Here is a 19,437-nt window from a genome sequence, read left to right as displayed (position 1 = left end):
ACCAACACCTGTCTCACTCAATGAAGCTGATACATGCAGACATTCACATTTCCACGAAATGCTGGAATCACTCTTTCCACCATGTGACTTGGTGCAGGGTGTAAGCTGTAGTACAGTGTCCCCCATCCTCCCCCATTCATCAGGAGCCCCGTCCCCGTCCTCCTCCCACCCCATCCCCCAATCCTCCTGCTTGACTCCACTCCGGCGTTCAGCGTTGCCTTAGATGCTGCAGACCGGAACAGAGTGTGTTTGGTGCTGAATGCAACTCACTGGGAGGATAAGCACATCCTGACAGACACATTGGAGGACGGTTATACGCAACCCAACAGCGAGAAACGTAAGAACCTCATTCTGTTTTCTGACATTTAGCACTTTACTCTCTACTGGGTCTTAATCTCTCCCTGAAGTGGCCGAGCTACAGTGCACACTGGATGCTGTCCACTCATTTAACACCATTGATTTAACAAGCCTTTGTGTATGGACACTTGATAAGTGAGAAATAAGACCTTGCCAAATAAACACGATTGCACCAGTTAGGCTACCTCTTAAATATCATTTTATCTTAAAAAAAAAAAACTATTTAAAAACTAGTCTTAATGTCAAAAGTTTTCATAGAACTGTATGTGTGCTGTGTACTTATTAAGTATTGAATCCATAAATTCGATATTAGCATAACCTTAGGAAATCATGAATGAATAAAAGATAAATGTCATAACTTTTTTCAGCTAATGTTGATTTGTTAATTAGCAGGGAACCAGCAGTCTATTAGTGTTGAACGATTATTACAGGACACCTGATTCATATTCACACAGTTAGCACATTTTTTTTTACCTGGATATTTGCTTATTTATTAACCACAAAATAATGTGAAGGAATTCCACCCTGTGTCATCACTGCTGGTGTAATTTTAATTTGAGATACTGAAGTGTGAATCCAAACCCTAATCACAAGTTTCAGCCAAGAACAAAAGCAAGAGCAATATAGGTTGCACATACATTATGCAGTGTATTTTGTCTTGAATGGGTCTAAATGGAACTGCCTAAAACAAATGCCAGTAAAACCTGTTACCAGAAATAGCACGACTAAATTTTAGACAAAGCCGTTTCAGTTTAGTATCTAAAGGAAACATGTACACACAGTGCTGGACATAAATTAAGAGTGTAAAGTAATTTGAATGACAGCGCCAATAAACGTACAACGACCTGTTGTCAAGCTCTCAACAGCTGCAACAGTGGTGACTGCAACAGTGACCTCCTAACAGTGACTGTCTTGGAATTCCTAGAAACCTTTGAAATCGGAAGTCCGCAGTAAGCAAACTTCCAAAGACAGTTTTTTGGTTTTGTGCTTTAAAAGAAGATTGGATTAGTAATGTTAATCCAATACCTGTAGCTAAAATTAACATCATTTGGGGATTGTATGATATTTGTATGCATTAAAAAGAAAAATATTGGTTTTATTTGTGTAAAAGAATGTTACACTTGCCCTGCATAACTACAGAACGAAATCTCTCTTCATCATTTTAACTCTCCCAGAAAAAGACCACCTCTCTGTGTCTGCACGTTCCTCTTGTAGCTTTTGATGGCTCTGCTGTAACTCTAAGAATGCACACAAGCTCTTTGATTTTTTTTTTTCTTTTTTTTCTTCACTTGAAGCTTTTTTCAGTGAATGAACTCGTGTTCTTACAAAGTCATGGGAGACCGACACTGTTAACCTACTTCTTTGGCTCTGATCTTAAAATCCTTATGTTTGTTCTTCTCACATTATGAAAGAACAGCCAGTCCTCTGTGGCCACTTCAGGGTAAAAGAGGCCGCAGAAGGTGTTTGCTTGGTTTTTTTGTTTGCGTGTTTTGCATGTTTGCATTAAATGTTTCAACAATAAAATAAAAAAATATTGTATCTTGATTGCTGCACTTCTCAGACGGTATGTTCCATAGGTGCAGATTGTTCTGTAAGCTCATTGTGATGTCACAAAGGGCACCAATACCCCCCTAAGCGGCAGCACACTCATGAGCAAATACAATACATTCTAGTCATAGTGTCAGATTTCACTACAATAACAACATTTCAGATATGAGCCAGGCCTTCTGCATCAGTTGTAGGTCACATCCCTTCAAATGTGAACTCAAACACGCACAGCATCAGGTAAATGTACGACGGCATGGCTTTTGATTGAAAGTAAAAACAACAGGACAATTACTTATATTCACTTATCTATTTACATTAAGACTGTCAAAACTAAACAGCTGATGCACTCAATACAGATCTACTGCTTTAAACCATATTGGAGGTAGGAGGGGGGGAAAGTGAGGAACGGCGAGGCGAACAGCCAAGCACTCTCAAATTTTACTGGTCTCACATCCGGCTGTCGCTTTATTGATATGGCTGTCCAAAAATAAGGGGTTCCAGTGCGAGCTTGTAGTTCTTCCAGTGCGAGTTGACTGTCATGTCTGCAGCGGAATTCCAGGCTTAGGCTAGTGACATCACCCCCAGCCAGGTGTTTGTTCCACCCCCTGAGCCCACCCCATGGCTGCTTTGTCTCCCTGCAAACATATTAGGGACAAAAACTTTGCAAAAAAGTATCAATTAGTGTGAATAGTGTGAAAGTGAAAGATCTTTGTATGCTGTTTTGTTTTTCTTCTTGGTCGCGTAAAGCTTCGTCACTGGGGTCTTGGATAAGACAAACATGGAGATTATACAGAACCTTTAACTAAATGTTTGCATTCTATTGACGCGACAGAATTCTTGCAAAGTATATAGCGCCAGAGTGTGAGTCATTCCTCAGCATGCTGAGAGGCACTCATTAGCTCCGCTTGCCCAGAGGACGCATTCCTATTCATAATACAGTTGTTTGGATAGCCAGATTAATTATTCTTCATACTACTGCTGCTTAAATAATGTTCTGCTTCATTGACCCTAAAGGGGATCTAGGCATTTGATTATGTCTGTGTTTCCAGTCTGAAATCATTACTGAAAGCCAAATAAACTCTGTGTTTGTTGATAATATCCAAAACTCCTAAATCAGCTATTATCCAGTCGCCTTCATCAGTTGTCAGATTTCAGCGTTAAACCAGATATACAATGTCTTCAAAACAGACAGCAGGTTGACCGTTTCATCACCGGAGTAATGCAAAACATTTAAAGTGATATCCGACAGCCTGCTGAAGACAATGTTCGCAACAAGACACGCCTCACTGCAGCACGTCTTTAATTGTTCATTAAAATGGGCCACAACTTTTCACTGTAGTAAAATGATGCCCGAGTCCTGGGATAAAGGAATTCACAAAAAATGAATTATAAATCTTAACTTTAGTATGCACGCAAATATACACTCCAACACAAAAGTGCCTCTACCAATAGCAATGAGAGCAAGACAAGACATAACTCAACTAACATAACTACAAAAAAATGACTACAATATTTCTTCCCGGAATGAGGACGATTGTACGTTGGAGTTTGCCCTTGGAAAAGATTAGATGATTAGCGTAATTTCATTGCATGGTGGTTTGTCAGCCTTCCCCGTCGGAAATATGTAGGTTAGTCTTTTGTTCCAAGTTCAATCTCATTAAATCAGGCCGTTGGCTTGATTTGGCAGCATCACTTTGATGCCTTCATTTAGCCTCGTGCAGCTCGATGCTTTATTCAATTCTAAAACACTGTTAATCCAGATGTATTTGGGCACCAGGCCCGAGAGGCAGACACAAGTGTAACAGCGGTACTGTAGTGGTGTGATCTCAGGTCAACGAGTTCTCTGGATCCACTTACTCACCCCTCCAGACCTCCCCTCTAGTCAAAAAAGTCCCATCCGTATTGACTCGTGACATGTTGGCCGTTTTGACCTTGTCACTACTTACCTCTTCCTTACGTCACAACTGACCTTTTGATACCCATAAGAACTTTTGTCTGTCTCCCTTTCTTCAATCATCTAGAAATGTATCTCTGTGGGGATGTGAGGTGGAGGGCAAGTGTTGGAGCAGCCCATTCCCATACATTAGCATGACTTGGTGCTTGGTAGTGTACCTGAGTCTGCACATTTTCCCAAGACCATAACCCCCAACCCACTCTAGTTCAGAGCAGATCAAGGGTAGAAAAGAAAGAGTTGATTTTAATCCCCAAAGGGATTAGGAATCTCATGAGTGATTAAATGAGACTTCTGTCTCAAGAAGGACAAATTACTGTACCACCTCAGACTTGGGAACCTTTTTTTTTTTTTTTTACAGTGGTCTGCACAGAACAAAGTAGATTAGACGTATCTCTGTTTCAGTGATAGGAATCACCAGAGCGGTTGCATATTTCTGATGCTTAGAGTCCTGTTAGGACAATGGACACAGATTCTGTCTGACGTTGGCTCCTCGCTATCTATCTTTTCTCAGGAATCATATATACATTTTTTTTTTAAGAAATGTGTGCTTCTAATCTCCACAAATGCGCACACATATCTTTCACTTCTACTTCTAAAGATGATCTGAATCAAGTTCATTCATTGATGTCACAGTCTAAGTTAACACATTGAGAAGACACAATAGCCTTAAAACCTTTAGGATTGTGATGAATCTGCCCAAGTGAATAAACCTGACATTATTTGAATTTTGTGTTAATCTTACTTTAAAAACTGAAACCTAAAACTCTCTGTGACATTATAGGCACTAGCAATTATAAAGCCATTATTCAGCTCCATTCATTTCAGTCATTTCAGAGAACTTGGAGAGGAACCACGCAGACATGGGGAAAACATCTCCACACTGAAGGCCCCGGGTCGGAATCAAAACTGGAAAATTCTTGCCTGCAACTATGAACAATTAGTCTTGGGAAGTCTGGCTTTAGTTTTTATGAGACTCTGAAATGGCTGCTCCAATATATAATATACACCAACAACAGTCTGCACATAAGCTCAATAATAGCTTCTGTCTTTGTTGATAATGTGATGACTGCAGGCTCAGGATGTATTTTTTTGATATGTAATTCTATCATTAGCTGCTTATATTTATTAGCCCATTAGCTGAATCTCTCAGGTAAAGCCAGTATGATTAAGGCTTTAAATGAAACCAAACACGGATGTTTGTCTTTTTTTTCTTAGACAAGCGTCTGTCTTTGCCAGTAAGTTGCTTTTATGGTATTGTGTGCACTTCTCCTTCTCCTCATTAGTCCCAGTCGGATTTCTCAATGTCAGCAGCCTTTCAGAATGAAAGTGTTTAGCCCACCACATCCTACATCATATAGTACATAAGAAGACATAAATCACTTACAGGAAATTTTGAGTTATGAGTTCAGTAGCACACTTTCATGTATGACTGTAAAATAAGAATAAAGCCAATAACTTAGTTTGAAATATCAAGTGCCGAAGTACCAATACAAACATTTTCTCTTTCACTGTCATCGGAGCAGAAACACAGCTCATTTTATATGGCATCTACAGTAATAGGCAAGCTTTAAAGAAATGGACCCTGCTTTCCGACACAGGCATTGTTTTGAGCCAGCATTCTATACCACAACGTCTTCTGGCACTGACAAAAGAGGAAAGTGCCAGCCTTGTATTGTCGAAAAGACAAAAGTTCCAAGCTTAGTTAAAAATCTCTGACATTTAATCAAAAACAGAAACTGGAAAAAGTCCTACAGAAAATTTCTCTATTCCCATCTTGGTATTCTCTGATCCATAAAGGTTGCTCTATTGTCGTTTCCTCATGGGGGCCCTTCACGCTGGGAGTTGTGCCTGATCTGCCTGCGGGGACGTCGTCTTGGAGATCCCTTGTGCACTTGTATGACCTGCCCAGGTCTGTCCGGTCTGGGCGAGGTGGGGGGGTCTCTGTGGTGACACTCCCTATGACAGCAGACTATGGTGCCTCTCTGCGTGGATGCTGCCTTTCCTCACCCGTATCCTTAGTGCCATGCTATTTTATCCATGTGTGTGTATGAGTGTGGACGTATGTGTGTATGTGTTTGCGTGGAGGGGCGAGTCCATTTGAGGGGGTGCGAGGGATGAGCTTTTATTTGTTCATTTGCTGCATGTTTTGACATTTTACTTTTGTTTTAATCTGTGAAGCACTTTAGGTTTTATTTGATTTGATATTCCCCTCTGGGTATTCTATGATTACTACAAATACAAAGGCAATTTCTCTGCGTAATGTGACCCCTGTCACATTAATTCATGTCCAATAACCTTTGCATGTTGTCCAAGCAAGATAAAAGATAGAAACAAAACAACTGCTAAGAGAAGGTAAAATGAGTTCATATCAATTTGCATACATTTTTGACAGCAATGTAAAACAGTCCAACTGGTTTGTCGGAGACTTTACAATACGTAATGAACCCTTTCCATATTCTCCACTTGCAACACTGACAGAGAGAAGATGGATAATAAGGCGTTGGAACTCGACTCTGTGAGCATTCCAATGGAGGATGCCATGATGTGCAATGGGGGCAGCCAGCCTCCGCAGGCTCAGGATGCGTCCACGTTGACCCACCTGAAGAAGGTCGAGAACCAGATCACAGAGGCGCAGCGTTTCTCCCATCTTCCCAAACGCACACCTGTGGACCTGGAGTTTATTGACCTCTCCTACACTGTCTTGGAGGGACCATGCTGGAGAAAGAGTGGTAACAAACATCATTCTCATCTTCATTCCATCAAATTTTAATATGATTGTAAAGGAATCTGGATGCAGGCTGCACAGAAACTAGGCGCCGTCTAAGATTTACATTACAGTTGGTATTTGACAGAAGAAAAAGCCACAGATGGATCTTCAGCTACTTGTATTTAATTAGTCTCTAAAGTGTTAAGTTTTCTCAAGAAATGGGAAATATTGTTTGAGAGCCATTCATCAAAGCCAAATTGGCAGAATAGGCAAAATCTACAGGGTGCAAAAATGCTGATTAAAATCCTCACTGTCTCACAGTATTTAAAAATACTTACGACTTTAAGTTCCTTGTTAACAATATTAGGTTAAATATAGTATTAATTGGAATTATTACATTATTTTCTTTATTTAAATCATAATCATATTTTTATTTAGGAGAACACTGTATATTTTCAACATTGCAAAAATTGCAAATTTACATTGTTGACTAAGTTTCACAGTCAAGCGGTACAGACTGTTGTTTTAAACCAAAGCAAACAGAACAAAAGATTCATGGAGCTCATTCACATTACTTAATAATAAAATGTTAACACAGCAGAACTCCGCTGGTGCTTCAGGCATCTTTATGAGGTAGATATGTAGAGGTCTTACTGACTGTGAGCAATGTGTTGTCTACCAGCTGGTGCCTATCTATGAGTCTGATGTTAAGTGTCTACTGAGTGCTGGTGTTTGATACGCTCTGAGGAAGTGCTGCATTGACCCAGACTTCACAGGTCATCAATAATGCAGGCAGATGAAATAAGGAAAGGGATACAGTAGAGGAAGAAAGACATTATGTTATGTAAGGTAAGGTAATAGTGTAAACCACATTTGTTATCTGGAGCTTTGATTTAAAAACAGCAACAACAACAATATCTGCCATGCTGTCAATTGTTTATTTTTTTCTGAAATTGGTTGTAGAGTTTTGGATGTCAATACATTAAACTTCCCTCTTTTTTTAAATTTATTTTATTTTATTTACAGTTAATAACACGGTGCCAGTAAAAAAGTTACCAAAGGCCATCCATGAAAAATTGATCCAAGGTCCAACTTTTCTTGCAAAGAAAGTTGTGTCAAGGTCATTCAGAACTTTAAAACAAATCAAATCAAAGCCAGTGAAATATGTAAAGGACATGTCCACATATATATGAACCAGCAAGTGTATTATTAAATCCTTTCTTGTTTGCTTGGAGAGTACGGCATTAGCACTTTTTTGGACGTTTTTGCTGTGAGACAGAGTATTGATTATGTTGAGTGGCTTTAATAGCGTAAAGGTAATAGGAAAAATTAAAAATGATGTAGGACTTTTTCTGTGTCATTTAATTAATGATACTTTTAATAATGATAATTGACCTTTTTTTTTCCTTCCAAGGTTTCAAAGCTTTACTTAAGTGCCTGTCTGGAAGATTCTGCAGCCGTGAGCTGGTAGGAATCATGGGACCCTCGGGAGCCGGGAAATCCACCCTTATGAACATCTTGGCCGGATACAGGTGAGAACGTCACCTCCTCTTTAGCTTGTGTGTCTGATGAACTGTGCAAAAGTGCTTGTGTTGTGCTTTACAACAGGGAAACGGGGATGAAGGGTCAGATTCTTGTAAATGGGAAACCCAGGGACTTGCGGACATTCAGGAAAATGTCTTGTTACATCATGCAGGAAGACATGCTGCTGCCACACCTCACCACAAGGGAAGCCATGATGGTGAGCTGTTGACGGGAGTCTCGTAGCAAAAGCACAACAATTCACGTTCAGAAGCGTGTCTTCACCTTTTGATACTGACACTGATCATTCCCTTATCATTTCGTGCAATTTCATCATAACAATGAAATGTTTGGCAGTGCCTGACTGTAATACGTGTTGTCACTGCAGATTTCAGCCCACCTGAAGCTTGATGAAACCATAGATGTGAAGAAAAAACTGGTGAGCTATAGAAAAAAAAACAGTTCGAGATTGACTTAAAAATAGAAGATAAAAAACTTGTGTGCCTTAGATGTGCTTGACACTGTTTATGGGCCTAATTTCATAGCAATTCTCTCTACAGGTTAACGAGATTCTGACTGCATTAGGGCTGCTTGATTGTGCTCACACTCGTACCAGCTCGCTGTCTGGTGGTCAATGCAAGAGGCTGGCCATTGCCCTTGAGCTGGTCAACAATCCTCCAGTGATGTTCTTTGATGAACCAACAAGGTAACGCAGACAATGGTTAATGTAGTGTTTTACTCTTGCTCGCCTAACTTTGACAGGTCATTACAAAATGAGCACAGAAGTTGCTTAAATCTACCCAGGCATATTTTCAATGAATGTGAAGAAAGATGACATATGGTGCTGAAATTATTTTTTGACAAGTGAACAGTCACACTGATATCTGGTATTTTTTTAGTCAGTTTTTACATTAAACATCAAGCATGACAATAATCTTCCCCATTGTTTCAGAACTGTTCAGTAATCTTAGTCCTTTTAAATGGCACATTGGAATCATAAAATGCTGCCTTGTTTTTCAATAGAAATGAACTCTGGCCTTTTTTCGCGACTTGAAGGGAAATCTAACAAAACTTGATCAACACATTGGATTCCCAAAATGAAGTTGTTGCGTAAAACATTGAGGTTCTGACTGGAGCCACTTAAGTTGTGCAGTTGCTGGCCTATTCTGAGAGTTTTGACCCTTAACTAGAGCATTCTTGAGTCAGAGGGTTGACCGTAGTAGCCAAATCACTGACCATCAGCTTCATTCCTCCAGTCTTCATCCTTTCTCTTGCTGTAAACGAGAGCCAGAGCGACTGTCTTCCATTTGTACCCGAACACAGCCACAGCTGTAAGCACCTTCCACGCCGACTGTACCACAAAACCTCTACATCCCATTTTGACGGGAAACAGTGATGTTTAGCACACTATCTCTCTAGTTGTCTGTGTTCCTTCCTTCCCCCCCAGCTTGCACAACGGGCCTTCACTGTGTCCCCACTTTACAAAATTTAAACAGGTAAACTGACTTAGGGAGGAAGTTCAGTTGGAAGGGTTCCAGCCTGCCGGCTGGAGCCTCCAACACATGGGTGTGGTCCCATTTGGTCGATTCTTCCTGGGTTGTGAGTTTAACAGCCTTTGCCTTCTACCTGCTTCTTCTATATGCTGCTGACCTGATTGCAATTTAAGCTTTCCTGGAAGTTACGATCAAGAAAAGAAAGTTGGCACTTCATGCCTTTTTCTAACACTAACCCAAACAAAAAAATGTATTGTGTTTAATTGGATCCTTCCTACGTGTCTGTCTTTTTAGCGGCCTCGACAGTGTATCATGCTACCAGGTTGTTTCGCTAATGCGATCTCTGGCACTTGGAGGAAGGACCATCATCTGTACTATCCACCAACCCAGTGCCAAGCTGTTTGAGATGTTTGACAAGGTATGTGAAATAATGATGGTGATAATAATTAGGATAACGATGGACAGCTTAGAGTTTTCTAAATGTATTACAAGTCTTGGTACATGCAACTACTCTAAAAGTCTACCCAGGGACCAAAAAACATGTCAGTTGCAATAGGACTAAAGCTTCTTTAAGTAAAAAAAAAAAAAAAAAAAAAAAGAAAGAAAACTAAAGTGAACCTTTTGTTTCACAGTAAAAAAAAAAAATATATGTATATATATATACATATATATATGTATATATATACATATATATAAATGTAATTGATGGTTAAATCAGTGTGGTTTGTGTTTGATTGTTATAATACATATAATATTTATATACAGAAATCATGACCTATTGAAGATGCACAGAGAGAGATGAGATCGGTGTCATTTTGCTTTGACTGGAATGCCAGCCAGCTAACTGTCTATGTTAGTCAATCGCTGTGACATGAGCAGGTTATTGCTTTTTTCAGTAAACACCACATTAAGAAACAAGTTGTATTCATGAATGTTTATTGTTTGGATAGCGCAATATCCCTTGAGGTACAGTAGAGTGGTTTAGCAGTTCCAGCTGCTAATCTTTACTTTGAATGTCAGCTTTCAACATTCAGACATCTTTGTAAATGTTTGCTTTAATATGTCCTGTCTCCCATGTGATTATAATTCAGACATTTTATGCTGACTTGTGCTCCATCCCTCAGCTGGAAATCCAGAGGTAATTTACTTAATAATAATTGTGTTCATCCACAGCTTTACATTCTCAGTCAGGGTCAGTGTATCTACAAGGGCACAGTCCCTTACCTCATTCCCTATTTGAAGACTCTGGGCCTTTATTGTCCTACTTATCACAATCCAGCAGACTATGGTACGTCCATTTGAAACATGTTTAAATATTTACAATACTTTGCAGAATTACGACAATTTACTGACCACATTTTTTGCATCTCTGTTGTTATTAGTCATTGAAGTGGCATCGGGGGAGTACGGAGACTTGAACCCTGTGCTGTTTGAAGCAGTTCAGCAAGGAATGTGTGCCTTAGCAGAGAAGAAGAACCAGTGCGATAACAACAACCCATCTGTCTGTGCAACCATTCGCCAAGTGGTGTGTATTTCCTTGTTACAGTACAATCATGATCACATTGTCCCCTTTTCATCATTTTGTATCTTCTGCCTCTTCAAACCAGTTGGGTAATTACAATATGAAATGCTCAAGTCCAAATGATCAGCTCCATGAAGCTTGAGGTTGCCAACACTAAAAACAGATACAACAAAGCATGCATTCTTATTTTACATTAAAAAACAAACAAAAACAAAACACCAGCCACCATGGAATTCATTATTCAGGTTTACTTTGCCTCTTTACCTCTTCTTTGTTTAGCTTAATAAGTATTTATTCATTCATCTATTTTTATTTTGTCAGAATGCTGGACATATGGAAAGCCATACTTTTGCAACAAGTACACTTACACAGTTCTGCATCCTCTTCAAAAGAACCTTCGTAACTATCTGCAGAGACCAGGTGAGTGATATTTGTCTGAAACAACTGTTAAAATATTGCAACTGCACGGGTTAAAATAAGTACAGCAATACATGCGTTTCCTTGCTTGTTTTTATCTGTTTCCAGCTTTTGACCCACCTCAGACTGATTTTCCATGTGGCCATTGGTGTTTTAATTGGCTTGCTGTATCTCAACATTGGCAATGATGCCAGTAAGGTCTTTAACAACACCGGGTTCCTCTTTTTCTCTATGCTCTTCATCATGTTTGGAGCACTTATGCCAACCGTGTTAACCTGTAAGTCTGTCCGGCAAAGGGAGCTAATAATACTTTCATTGCTTTTTAAATCTAAATTTAAATAAAGTTGTTAATGTGGATTTGTTTGAATGCCACCGTTAGTTCCTCTGGAGATGTCTGTGTTCCTGCGAGAGCATCTTAACTATTGGTACAGTCTGAAAGCCTACTACCTTGCCAAGACGATGGCTGATATACCATTCCAGGTAAGCATGTGAGAACATGATCAGATCAGTTTGCTTTTATGTTTTCTATTTTTAAGATGGCAATATTTGTGCTGTTTTAAAATGTATGTTTGGAATGTTTGCTATTATTCATGTGGTGCTATCCTTTGAGGAACAGTAACCCCCCAAAAAACTAAAAACTAAAGCCAAAGTCAGATATTTAAGTATTAATACAGGCAACAACAAAATATTTCAAATGTGGGTGTTCCAGCACTCAGATGTCTCTTGAAGACCAACCAATGGGGCTTGTCCAGTGCAATGTTTTGCATGTTTCATCAAGTTACATGCTCAGATATGTCTCACAAGGTAGAGGCAGCACATAAACAAATCAAGATTGAATGCCCATGTAATATCCTCAAAGCTTTAAAGAAGAAGCTTTTTAAGCTGTAAGAAAAATATTGTGGTACGAAGAGAGACAATTAAATGATATGGGGAAACAAGTATAAATAAATCTAAACCTGTACACTGAGTTTGAACATTTAGAGATGGTTTTAGTGTTTGTGTCGAGAATTGATATCCTTATTTTCAAGATTAGCCTACACAAAGCAATGTCATTTAGCAGTTACTGACAGTCACTGACAGTGCAACAAGACCTCTTGTCTTGTTGCACCCTATCAAGAGGTGTTCCCGACCTGGGATTTCCTAAACCATCTTTAGAAGCATTAGAGCCTTTTGGATGCCATTTGAAACATCTTCAAATAAATGATTAAGTCTCCAAGATTAACCCAAGAGATGTACTGGTGAAGGATGGACATGATGAACAGGTCAGGAACACAACTTGTTCAACAACATTTGTCAAACAGATTGTGTATAGCATCAGAAAATGGAAAAAGGTGAAACCACTGGTAGTGAAATACTTTCAAGTAAAACCTAAAATGTTATTCTAGGTGATCTGCCCCATTATGTACTGCAGTATAGTGTACTGGATGACCGAGCAGCCACCTGAAGCCAGCCGATATCTTCTCTTCATTGCCCTGTCCACCTGTACTGCTCTGGTAGCCCAGTCCCTTGGCTTGCTGGTAGGAGCTGCCTCCACATCCCTTCAGGTAAGTGCTTTACTTGGAAAATCAAGATGGCTTGTTTAAAATTCCATACCCAAACAATTGAAAAAAAAATCTTCTTTCCCACACAGGTAGCAACTTTTGTTGGACCTGTCACAGCTATCCCGGTGCTGCTTTTCTCTGGATTCTTTGTAAACTTTGACACAATCCCCAAGTACTTGCAGTGGAGTTCCTATGTGTCCTATGTGAGGTATGAACCACCTTGGCATTTATAGGTTTACAACAACCATATGTAGCTATTTGTGAATGCACTTGCACATGCGAAAAGCAGAGATTTGCAATATATACTAAAATGCCTTTCTTTGTCTTACAAATTAAAGCAGATTGACTAGATCTACGGTCAGGTTTAACTGTACCAATGGCTTAGATACCACTCTTCAATTAGTAATCTTAATCAAATGCTATGGGCTTAAATATATGGCTGTCTTTTTTATTTATTTATTTATTTTTTTAACCATTGCCAATGAAAGCAGTTTAGGTGACATGGACATATTTTTGTCACACAGAGTGTGGTTGCTATGACATAATTTTATAGTTTTGTGATGGTGAGGTTACTATATATACCTCCACTTTGGCTGGAATGTGGGTAAAAGCAAGGTTTTTAACCCGGTTCATTCTTAATGATAGTAACTAAACACTCTTTGGGAAATGCACCTTTAGTTGTTCTGTAATGCAAGGCAACACTAAAAAAAAAAAAGTTTTTTTGATTGGAGTCTGCAAAACTTGCTTCACCCACCCTCAGGTACGGTTTCGAAGGAGTGATCCTGTCTATCTATGGGATGAACCGCTCAGAACTGGAGTGTCCAGGGAAAGTATGCAAGTTCCAGCAGCCTGAAGAGGTGCTGCAGCTACTGGATGTGGAAGACGCAAAGCTCTACATGGACTTCATTGTTCTGGGCATTTTCTTCATCGTCCTTCGGCTGGCCACCTACCTTGTCCTCCGCTACAAAGTCAAGGCAGAGCGATAGGTTTTTGACTGGTCTTTTGGTCCTCTTTAACGTCATTCCAGGCCAGGTCTGTCTTTTGTTATTGTTTCATTTTATTCTTTGCAGAGGTGCTAAAAGGACAGAACACATAGCGAGCAGTGTCCAGTCATGCTATAAATCAACATTTACCTGTTTTACCTCATTACCTCCACACAAAGCTCAGAAACGGGTGGGGGATTCAGTGACTGAGCCTCATATCCATATTCCTAAATGGCAGGAACGTTTTGGGGAGTGCATGGCAGACCTTTCCAAGTGAACTTGTACTCTGAGTGTTGCTGTGTGACTAAGTGTTTACATTTCTCTTTAACTAAAACTAGAGGGTAAACAGTTGCACTGGAGCGAGGTGCCTGAGAACGTAAGAAGAAAGTGTGTTTGAGCTGTTTGTTGTCATGTGAGCCTTGGCGATGGAAATATTTACGTCCTTTGTAGGAAAATGTAATCATTGCTGAAGCTAGCTTTTAATGTGTTTATAGATGTAAATTAAGCTGTGTCATGAGAAAATCTGGTATTTTTGTATTTTCATGATTTAATCTAAAACATTCTAAATCTTAGTTTCAAATAAAATAAGCCTTAATCATTTGCACTGTACTCAATTGTCTTAATAGCTTTAGTACCACAACCATATATGGAATTCGAATGTATTTAAGTATCTATAAGTTGAATTGTTGTTATTTTGCTTCAACGGTCCATCCAATACATCTTTGAATTACATTGATAGCTATACAAACTGGAAATTGATTGCACACGAGGCAAGCACATAGAGACAACCAAAGACGGAGTGCTGTAACTGGAAATATACTTACTTTGTTCTGTTATTGACTTGTTTTGTTTTTGTTGGTAAGGCGTATCATCATTACTGCAGTACTGTCACTCTTATGTAAAACCGATTGATGAACTTCTTACTATACAACTGTAAACACTGTGCAAAACATGTAATATTCGATGAGCTCAGATGTAACTAAAAGGAATAAGTGAACGATTTGTTTTCCATTACATCCCTGCCTATGTTTTAGATATAGTCAGTGTGAATAAAGATGTCACTTCATTTACAATAATGACAATAATGTACTGTCGTCACTGTATCGGTTCAAGGAAACATTAAAATGTGAATTTCCTCTTCTGGACAACAAAAAGTAAAAACACTGCCTTCTAATTACTGAGACCGTAGCTTTGTTTTCACGTGGAAGCCATTGTCTTTAAAAATTTGCATATTTCAAAGAAAATACTTGTCACACCTAGGCCCAGTTTCACAGACAACACCAGGAGTAGGCCTAAATCAGACTAGTAAACTTGGGTCATTTAAGTGTCTTGCATGAGCGTAGCTTGCATTTGTCTTAGTTAGTCCCAGACTGTGGAGTCCTGGGGCCTCATGTAAGCCAGACTTTACAGTCCGGCTGCCGGGATGTGTGTACTGGCGGTGAGACTTCTTCGGGCCTTTCGTGCCCCCCTTAAACAAGCTGTTGTCCAAAGTGGAGAAGGATTCTGGAACTGGTCCCTTACCCTACCGTGAGTCAGACGTCACCCCTGCTTTGGCCTGGGCGCGGGTGAGCACCTGACCTGACAACGCCTTACTGCAGTCACCGTCTTTGGCCGCCAGCAGCATGTCAAGCAGCACTGGTAAGTCCCACCCCAGGATGACAGCGACAGGCAGCTTTTCCACCACTTCCACCGTGCGCAGAAAGAGTTGCTCATTCACAACCACAGTCACATCAGCAGTAGGGTAGGAATGACTGTTCCCATGCACACACAAAATGGCCTCCTGTCTGCTGTAATCCACTATGCCAATCTGGACTAAATCTCTTCGGACCAGCGTCAAGTAGCTGAGTATCTGAGTCGACCAGAGCAGTCACAGGTTTACCATTTATGAGAATGTTTTTAAACTGTTGCCGCCACTCACACTGACCCTCGACAACTCCACGAGTGAACTGCGGCACAGCTGAGGGACTGGTGTCCGCAAGTCCTGCCTTAGGCTCCTTACCGACCCCTCAGATGACAACGTGGCCCTGGTAGGTGTTGGGCTAGGTGCCCTCAGCCTCTGCTCTGCCCCTGGTGGTTCCAGTTGCAAGGGTGTCATCGAAGCCCGGAGTCCTTTGTCCTGACCCTGCCAGAAACCCCTCATCTCTATGCTGCTGTCCCTCCAGGAAGGTCCTTATGACAGCTAGCATCTCCTCTCCAGCCGGGCTGGAGCAGCAGCTACCCCTTTGTCGTCCTCCTCTGTGGCCCAGGCTCCATCACCTGCCACTTCCCCGTATACTACTTCCTGCTTCTGTGAGCGCAGTCCGGTCCATTTTCCTGAGGAACGGGTGCGCCCTCGTCGACTGGCCATCCCGTATGGCTCAGACGACCAAAAGTTGGTGTGGTTTTGTTTTACTGGCACCCGGTTCCCACCAGGATAACGAGTGAGGGATCCTCATCTTCGCCACAAACCAAAACTACACCAAACTCCTCAGGTGCTCATATTTTTATTTCTGGTGATTTTCTGAGGCACAGAGTCGGCCCAAGGCATAGGCGAACTAAACACCTACTTATGGCCCCACGGCCACAAGGGGGCCCCCAAGACAAATGCAGTCGTATTGCATGTGAAATTTGTAAATATTAATAATCTTTGACTGATTTGACAAGTGCCAAGAAGTATTTATAGATGGCAATTTTAATACCTGCCCCGGTCCATACCGGCACTTTGTGACCATCCATGGCAGATCAGTAAAATCAAACATTTGAACACATAATAAAACATGTATTGAGATTTTCACAGTTTACAAAAGAATGTTCCTACTGTTTACCAAAGGAATACAATACAATACAATGTATTGTAATTTTTTTTTTTAACTCTGAATAGATTTGTTAGGGGTATGTGTCCAGTTTACTTGAAAACCTGGGGTGAAATAGGGCACCTTGCATGTAACAGTGAGACTGTTTCCAGGGACTTGTGCAATCCAGCAATGTGCAGTTGAGCCGTTTCTTGCTGTATTGGCGAACTAGGCGAATGCCTAGGGCCCCCAATCCACTAGGGGCTCCCAAAGCCCCCTTGTGGCCCCAAAGTTGCATGTTCAGCCTCTTCTGAGGAGAATAAAAATGTCCATTTTATCTGTAGCTATCTCATGTGTTTGTTACACCCCTTATATGCTTAAAATAAACGTTAGCTATAACTAAAATTACCTGCAATAATAAGCTGTGACTGGTGTTTTTTGGCATTATTAGGTCGTTGGGCCGCAGTGTCACACAGTCAGTGACGTAGCGCGCCGGCGACGCCGACAGGTATGATGGGAATGACTGACAGCTACCATTCGTTCCCGTTAGCAAGAGGATTAAAAAACAAACAAACACCATAATGGCATCAAAAAGGAGTTCTAGTTGCGGTGCAGAAAAACGGAAGAAAAAACGAAATAACTAAAATAACTAAACTTGCAAAGGATAAAGGTAAGTTATTTGTTTGTGATGTGGGCTTTAGAGGTGGAGGTGAAACGCCATTTTGTTTTGTTTTTTCCCCAAGTGTGTTTGTTTGTTTACAAGTTGGCCTGGCCTGCTCACGGAGTAAATAAAACTAATACGGCACACAGGTCTGTTCACTCATGCATGGATGTGGTTCTTAGGTGGTACAAAAATACTATTTTATTTTATTAAAAAAGAATAAAAAGAACCAAAGTCACCCGGCAAACGTGGCACACATATGCACTTAATTTAAAGGAACCCACTCCCTGGACACAGAAAAACAAACAAGGGGAGCCTCCATCACCACAACACCAGCACCCCCACCACCAGTCTCCAATAACTTAAAGGTCACCTATTATACTAATTTTCGGGCTTTTGTATTTGATGTCTGGCCCCTCCAGAGCAGCAACGCACGATTTTCCGCGCTGAAAGCTTTTTCGATTTGCGTATCTCGCGGCTCGTTTCCTCGTATTTACTGGCCTCACTTCCTCAGTTTGCCGGTGCGGGAGTGAAGAGGAAACGGCAAACTTTACGAAACCGTCACAATTTAAACACTTACCGTCGTGAAGGCTTCACCCTCCAGCAGCTGTTTAGCGGCTAATCCAGCTTCGGACGGACCCAGCGCGGGCTGAGTTACGGCCGCAAGGCGGACCGAAGGTCCCTGGACATATTTTGTGCCTTCCGTGTCCCCGGAAATATATTTTACTTTGTGTACTGACCGTGTTTTTGTTGTTGACATTTTAACAGGGCTTAGAATGATTTTGTTTCATACTGTTGACTTGTATCAAAACACTGTCCTAGCAGAGAAAATATGTACGCTGAAACGATCACTTCAGTCATAGAGTCGTTTATTATTAGACAAGAATATCTGCACAATTTACGTCCACAGCAAGCACAAAGCAGGAAGAGCTCTATACAACCCATGTTACCATGCTGGCAGCGTGAACATCGCTATAAGGAGTGAAACTTGCGAGTCAAAATCGCTGCCTCTTCAGTTTGGCTGCCAGCGAACACAACACACATAACAAGCAGAGCACAGAGTTAGCGGTGGTGGCTAACAGTTCATCAACACGATTCAGCGGTTGTACGCTGCAAGTAGTCTTAAAACTAATGTTGCTTGAGGTCTCAATACACTCACAGTCCTCATACATGTTTTCAAATATTGCCATGGCTGACTATTCTCTCGTCGTCCACCGGCCGAGTCGAGCCCGTCTCACTCCCGTTGCCGACCGGACGAGAGGGGTCTGGCTGCAGACCGGTGTTCCATCGCATCCGCATATTAGGCTGAACAAACCTCCAACACTGACACCGAAAAAACATTTTCTTTGAGCAGCGCATTGCGGAATCACTTCCGGGGCAGAGCGGGGGAGGGCGGAACCAGTCCGAGAGTGTGCCGGATCTTGGCCATGAAAGGAGATCCGGCACACAATGACGTCATTCCGTGCCCAGTGTTGAAAAAATCTCTGTGAACAGAGCGTTTAGAACCATGCCCAACAATTTGCAGGGCTCACGTCCAAACGCATGAACGTCATTATTTGACGGTATTGAGATAGTTTGACGATAGGGTTCGACATTGTAACAGTTTTTAAAGCTCAGAAAAGTGGAAAAGCATCATAGGTGCCATTTAAAGAGAAAACAATAAAACTTAACACAATCAAAAATAACAATTACAAATCACTTAAAATAATCATATATCATATACATCATATCATACATGGGGCATCAGACCCAACTAATACACAGTCTACATTTTACAAGTGACTACTTGGGCACGGTGTGGGCCAAGCAGCGGTGGACGCAGCACACCAGGACAGGACAGCAAGATTGGCACAAGCAAGCAGCACAAGGCAGCAGCGACACACAGCAGCAGCAGCAGCAGCAGCAGCGACACACAGCAGCAGCAGTGCAGCAGTGATAAGCAGCGTAGTGACAGAACATTGA

General features: G+C 41.0%; 1 protein-coding gene across 1 annotated transcript; it reads left to right on the top strand.

The window, feature by feature from the left end:
- The first annotated feature begins 184 nt into the window (after window positions 1-184).
- LOC142895157 (ATP-binding cassette sub-family G member 4-like) lies at window positions 185-15,157 on the top strand. The gene is made up of 15 exons (XM_076035992.1): window positions 185-337; window positions 6,338-6,588; window positions 7,981-8,098; window positions 8,175-8,307; window positions 8,476-8,526; window positions 8,648-8,793; window positions 9,875-9,998; window positions 10,754-10,868; window positions 10,963-11,105; window positions 11,424-11,522; window positions 11,628-11,796; window positions 11,899-11,999; window positions 12,905-13,063; window positions 13,150-13,268; window positions 13,821-15,157. Exons 2-15 carry the CDS (start codon window positions 6,345-6,347, stop codon window positions 14,044-14,046), a joined length of 1,947 nt encoding a protein of 648 aa, XP_075892107.1. The 5' UTR covers window positions 185-337; window positions 6,338-6,344; the 3' UTR covers window positions 14,047-15,157.
- Window positions 15,158-19,437: the final 4,280 nt, after the last annotated feature.

The sequence above is a fragment of the Nelusetta ayraudi genome, unplaced genomic scaffold (genome assembly GCF_046127955.1).
Source record: "Nelusetta ayraudi isolate G7.1 ecotype Tasmania unplaced genomic scaffold, CSIRO-AGI_Nayr_v1 ptg000048l, whole genome shotgun sequence".
Taxonomy (NCBI): Eukaryota; Metazoa; Chordata; class Actinopteri; order Tetraodontiformes; family Monacanthidae; genus Nelusetta; species Nelusetta ayraudi.
This window is presented reverse-complemented; position numbering and strand designations above follow the sequence as displayed.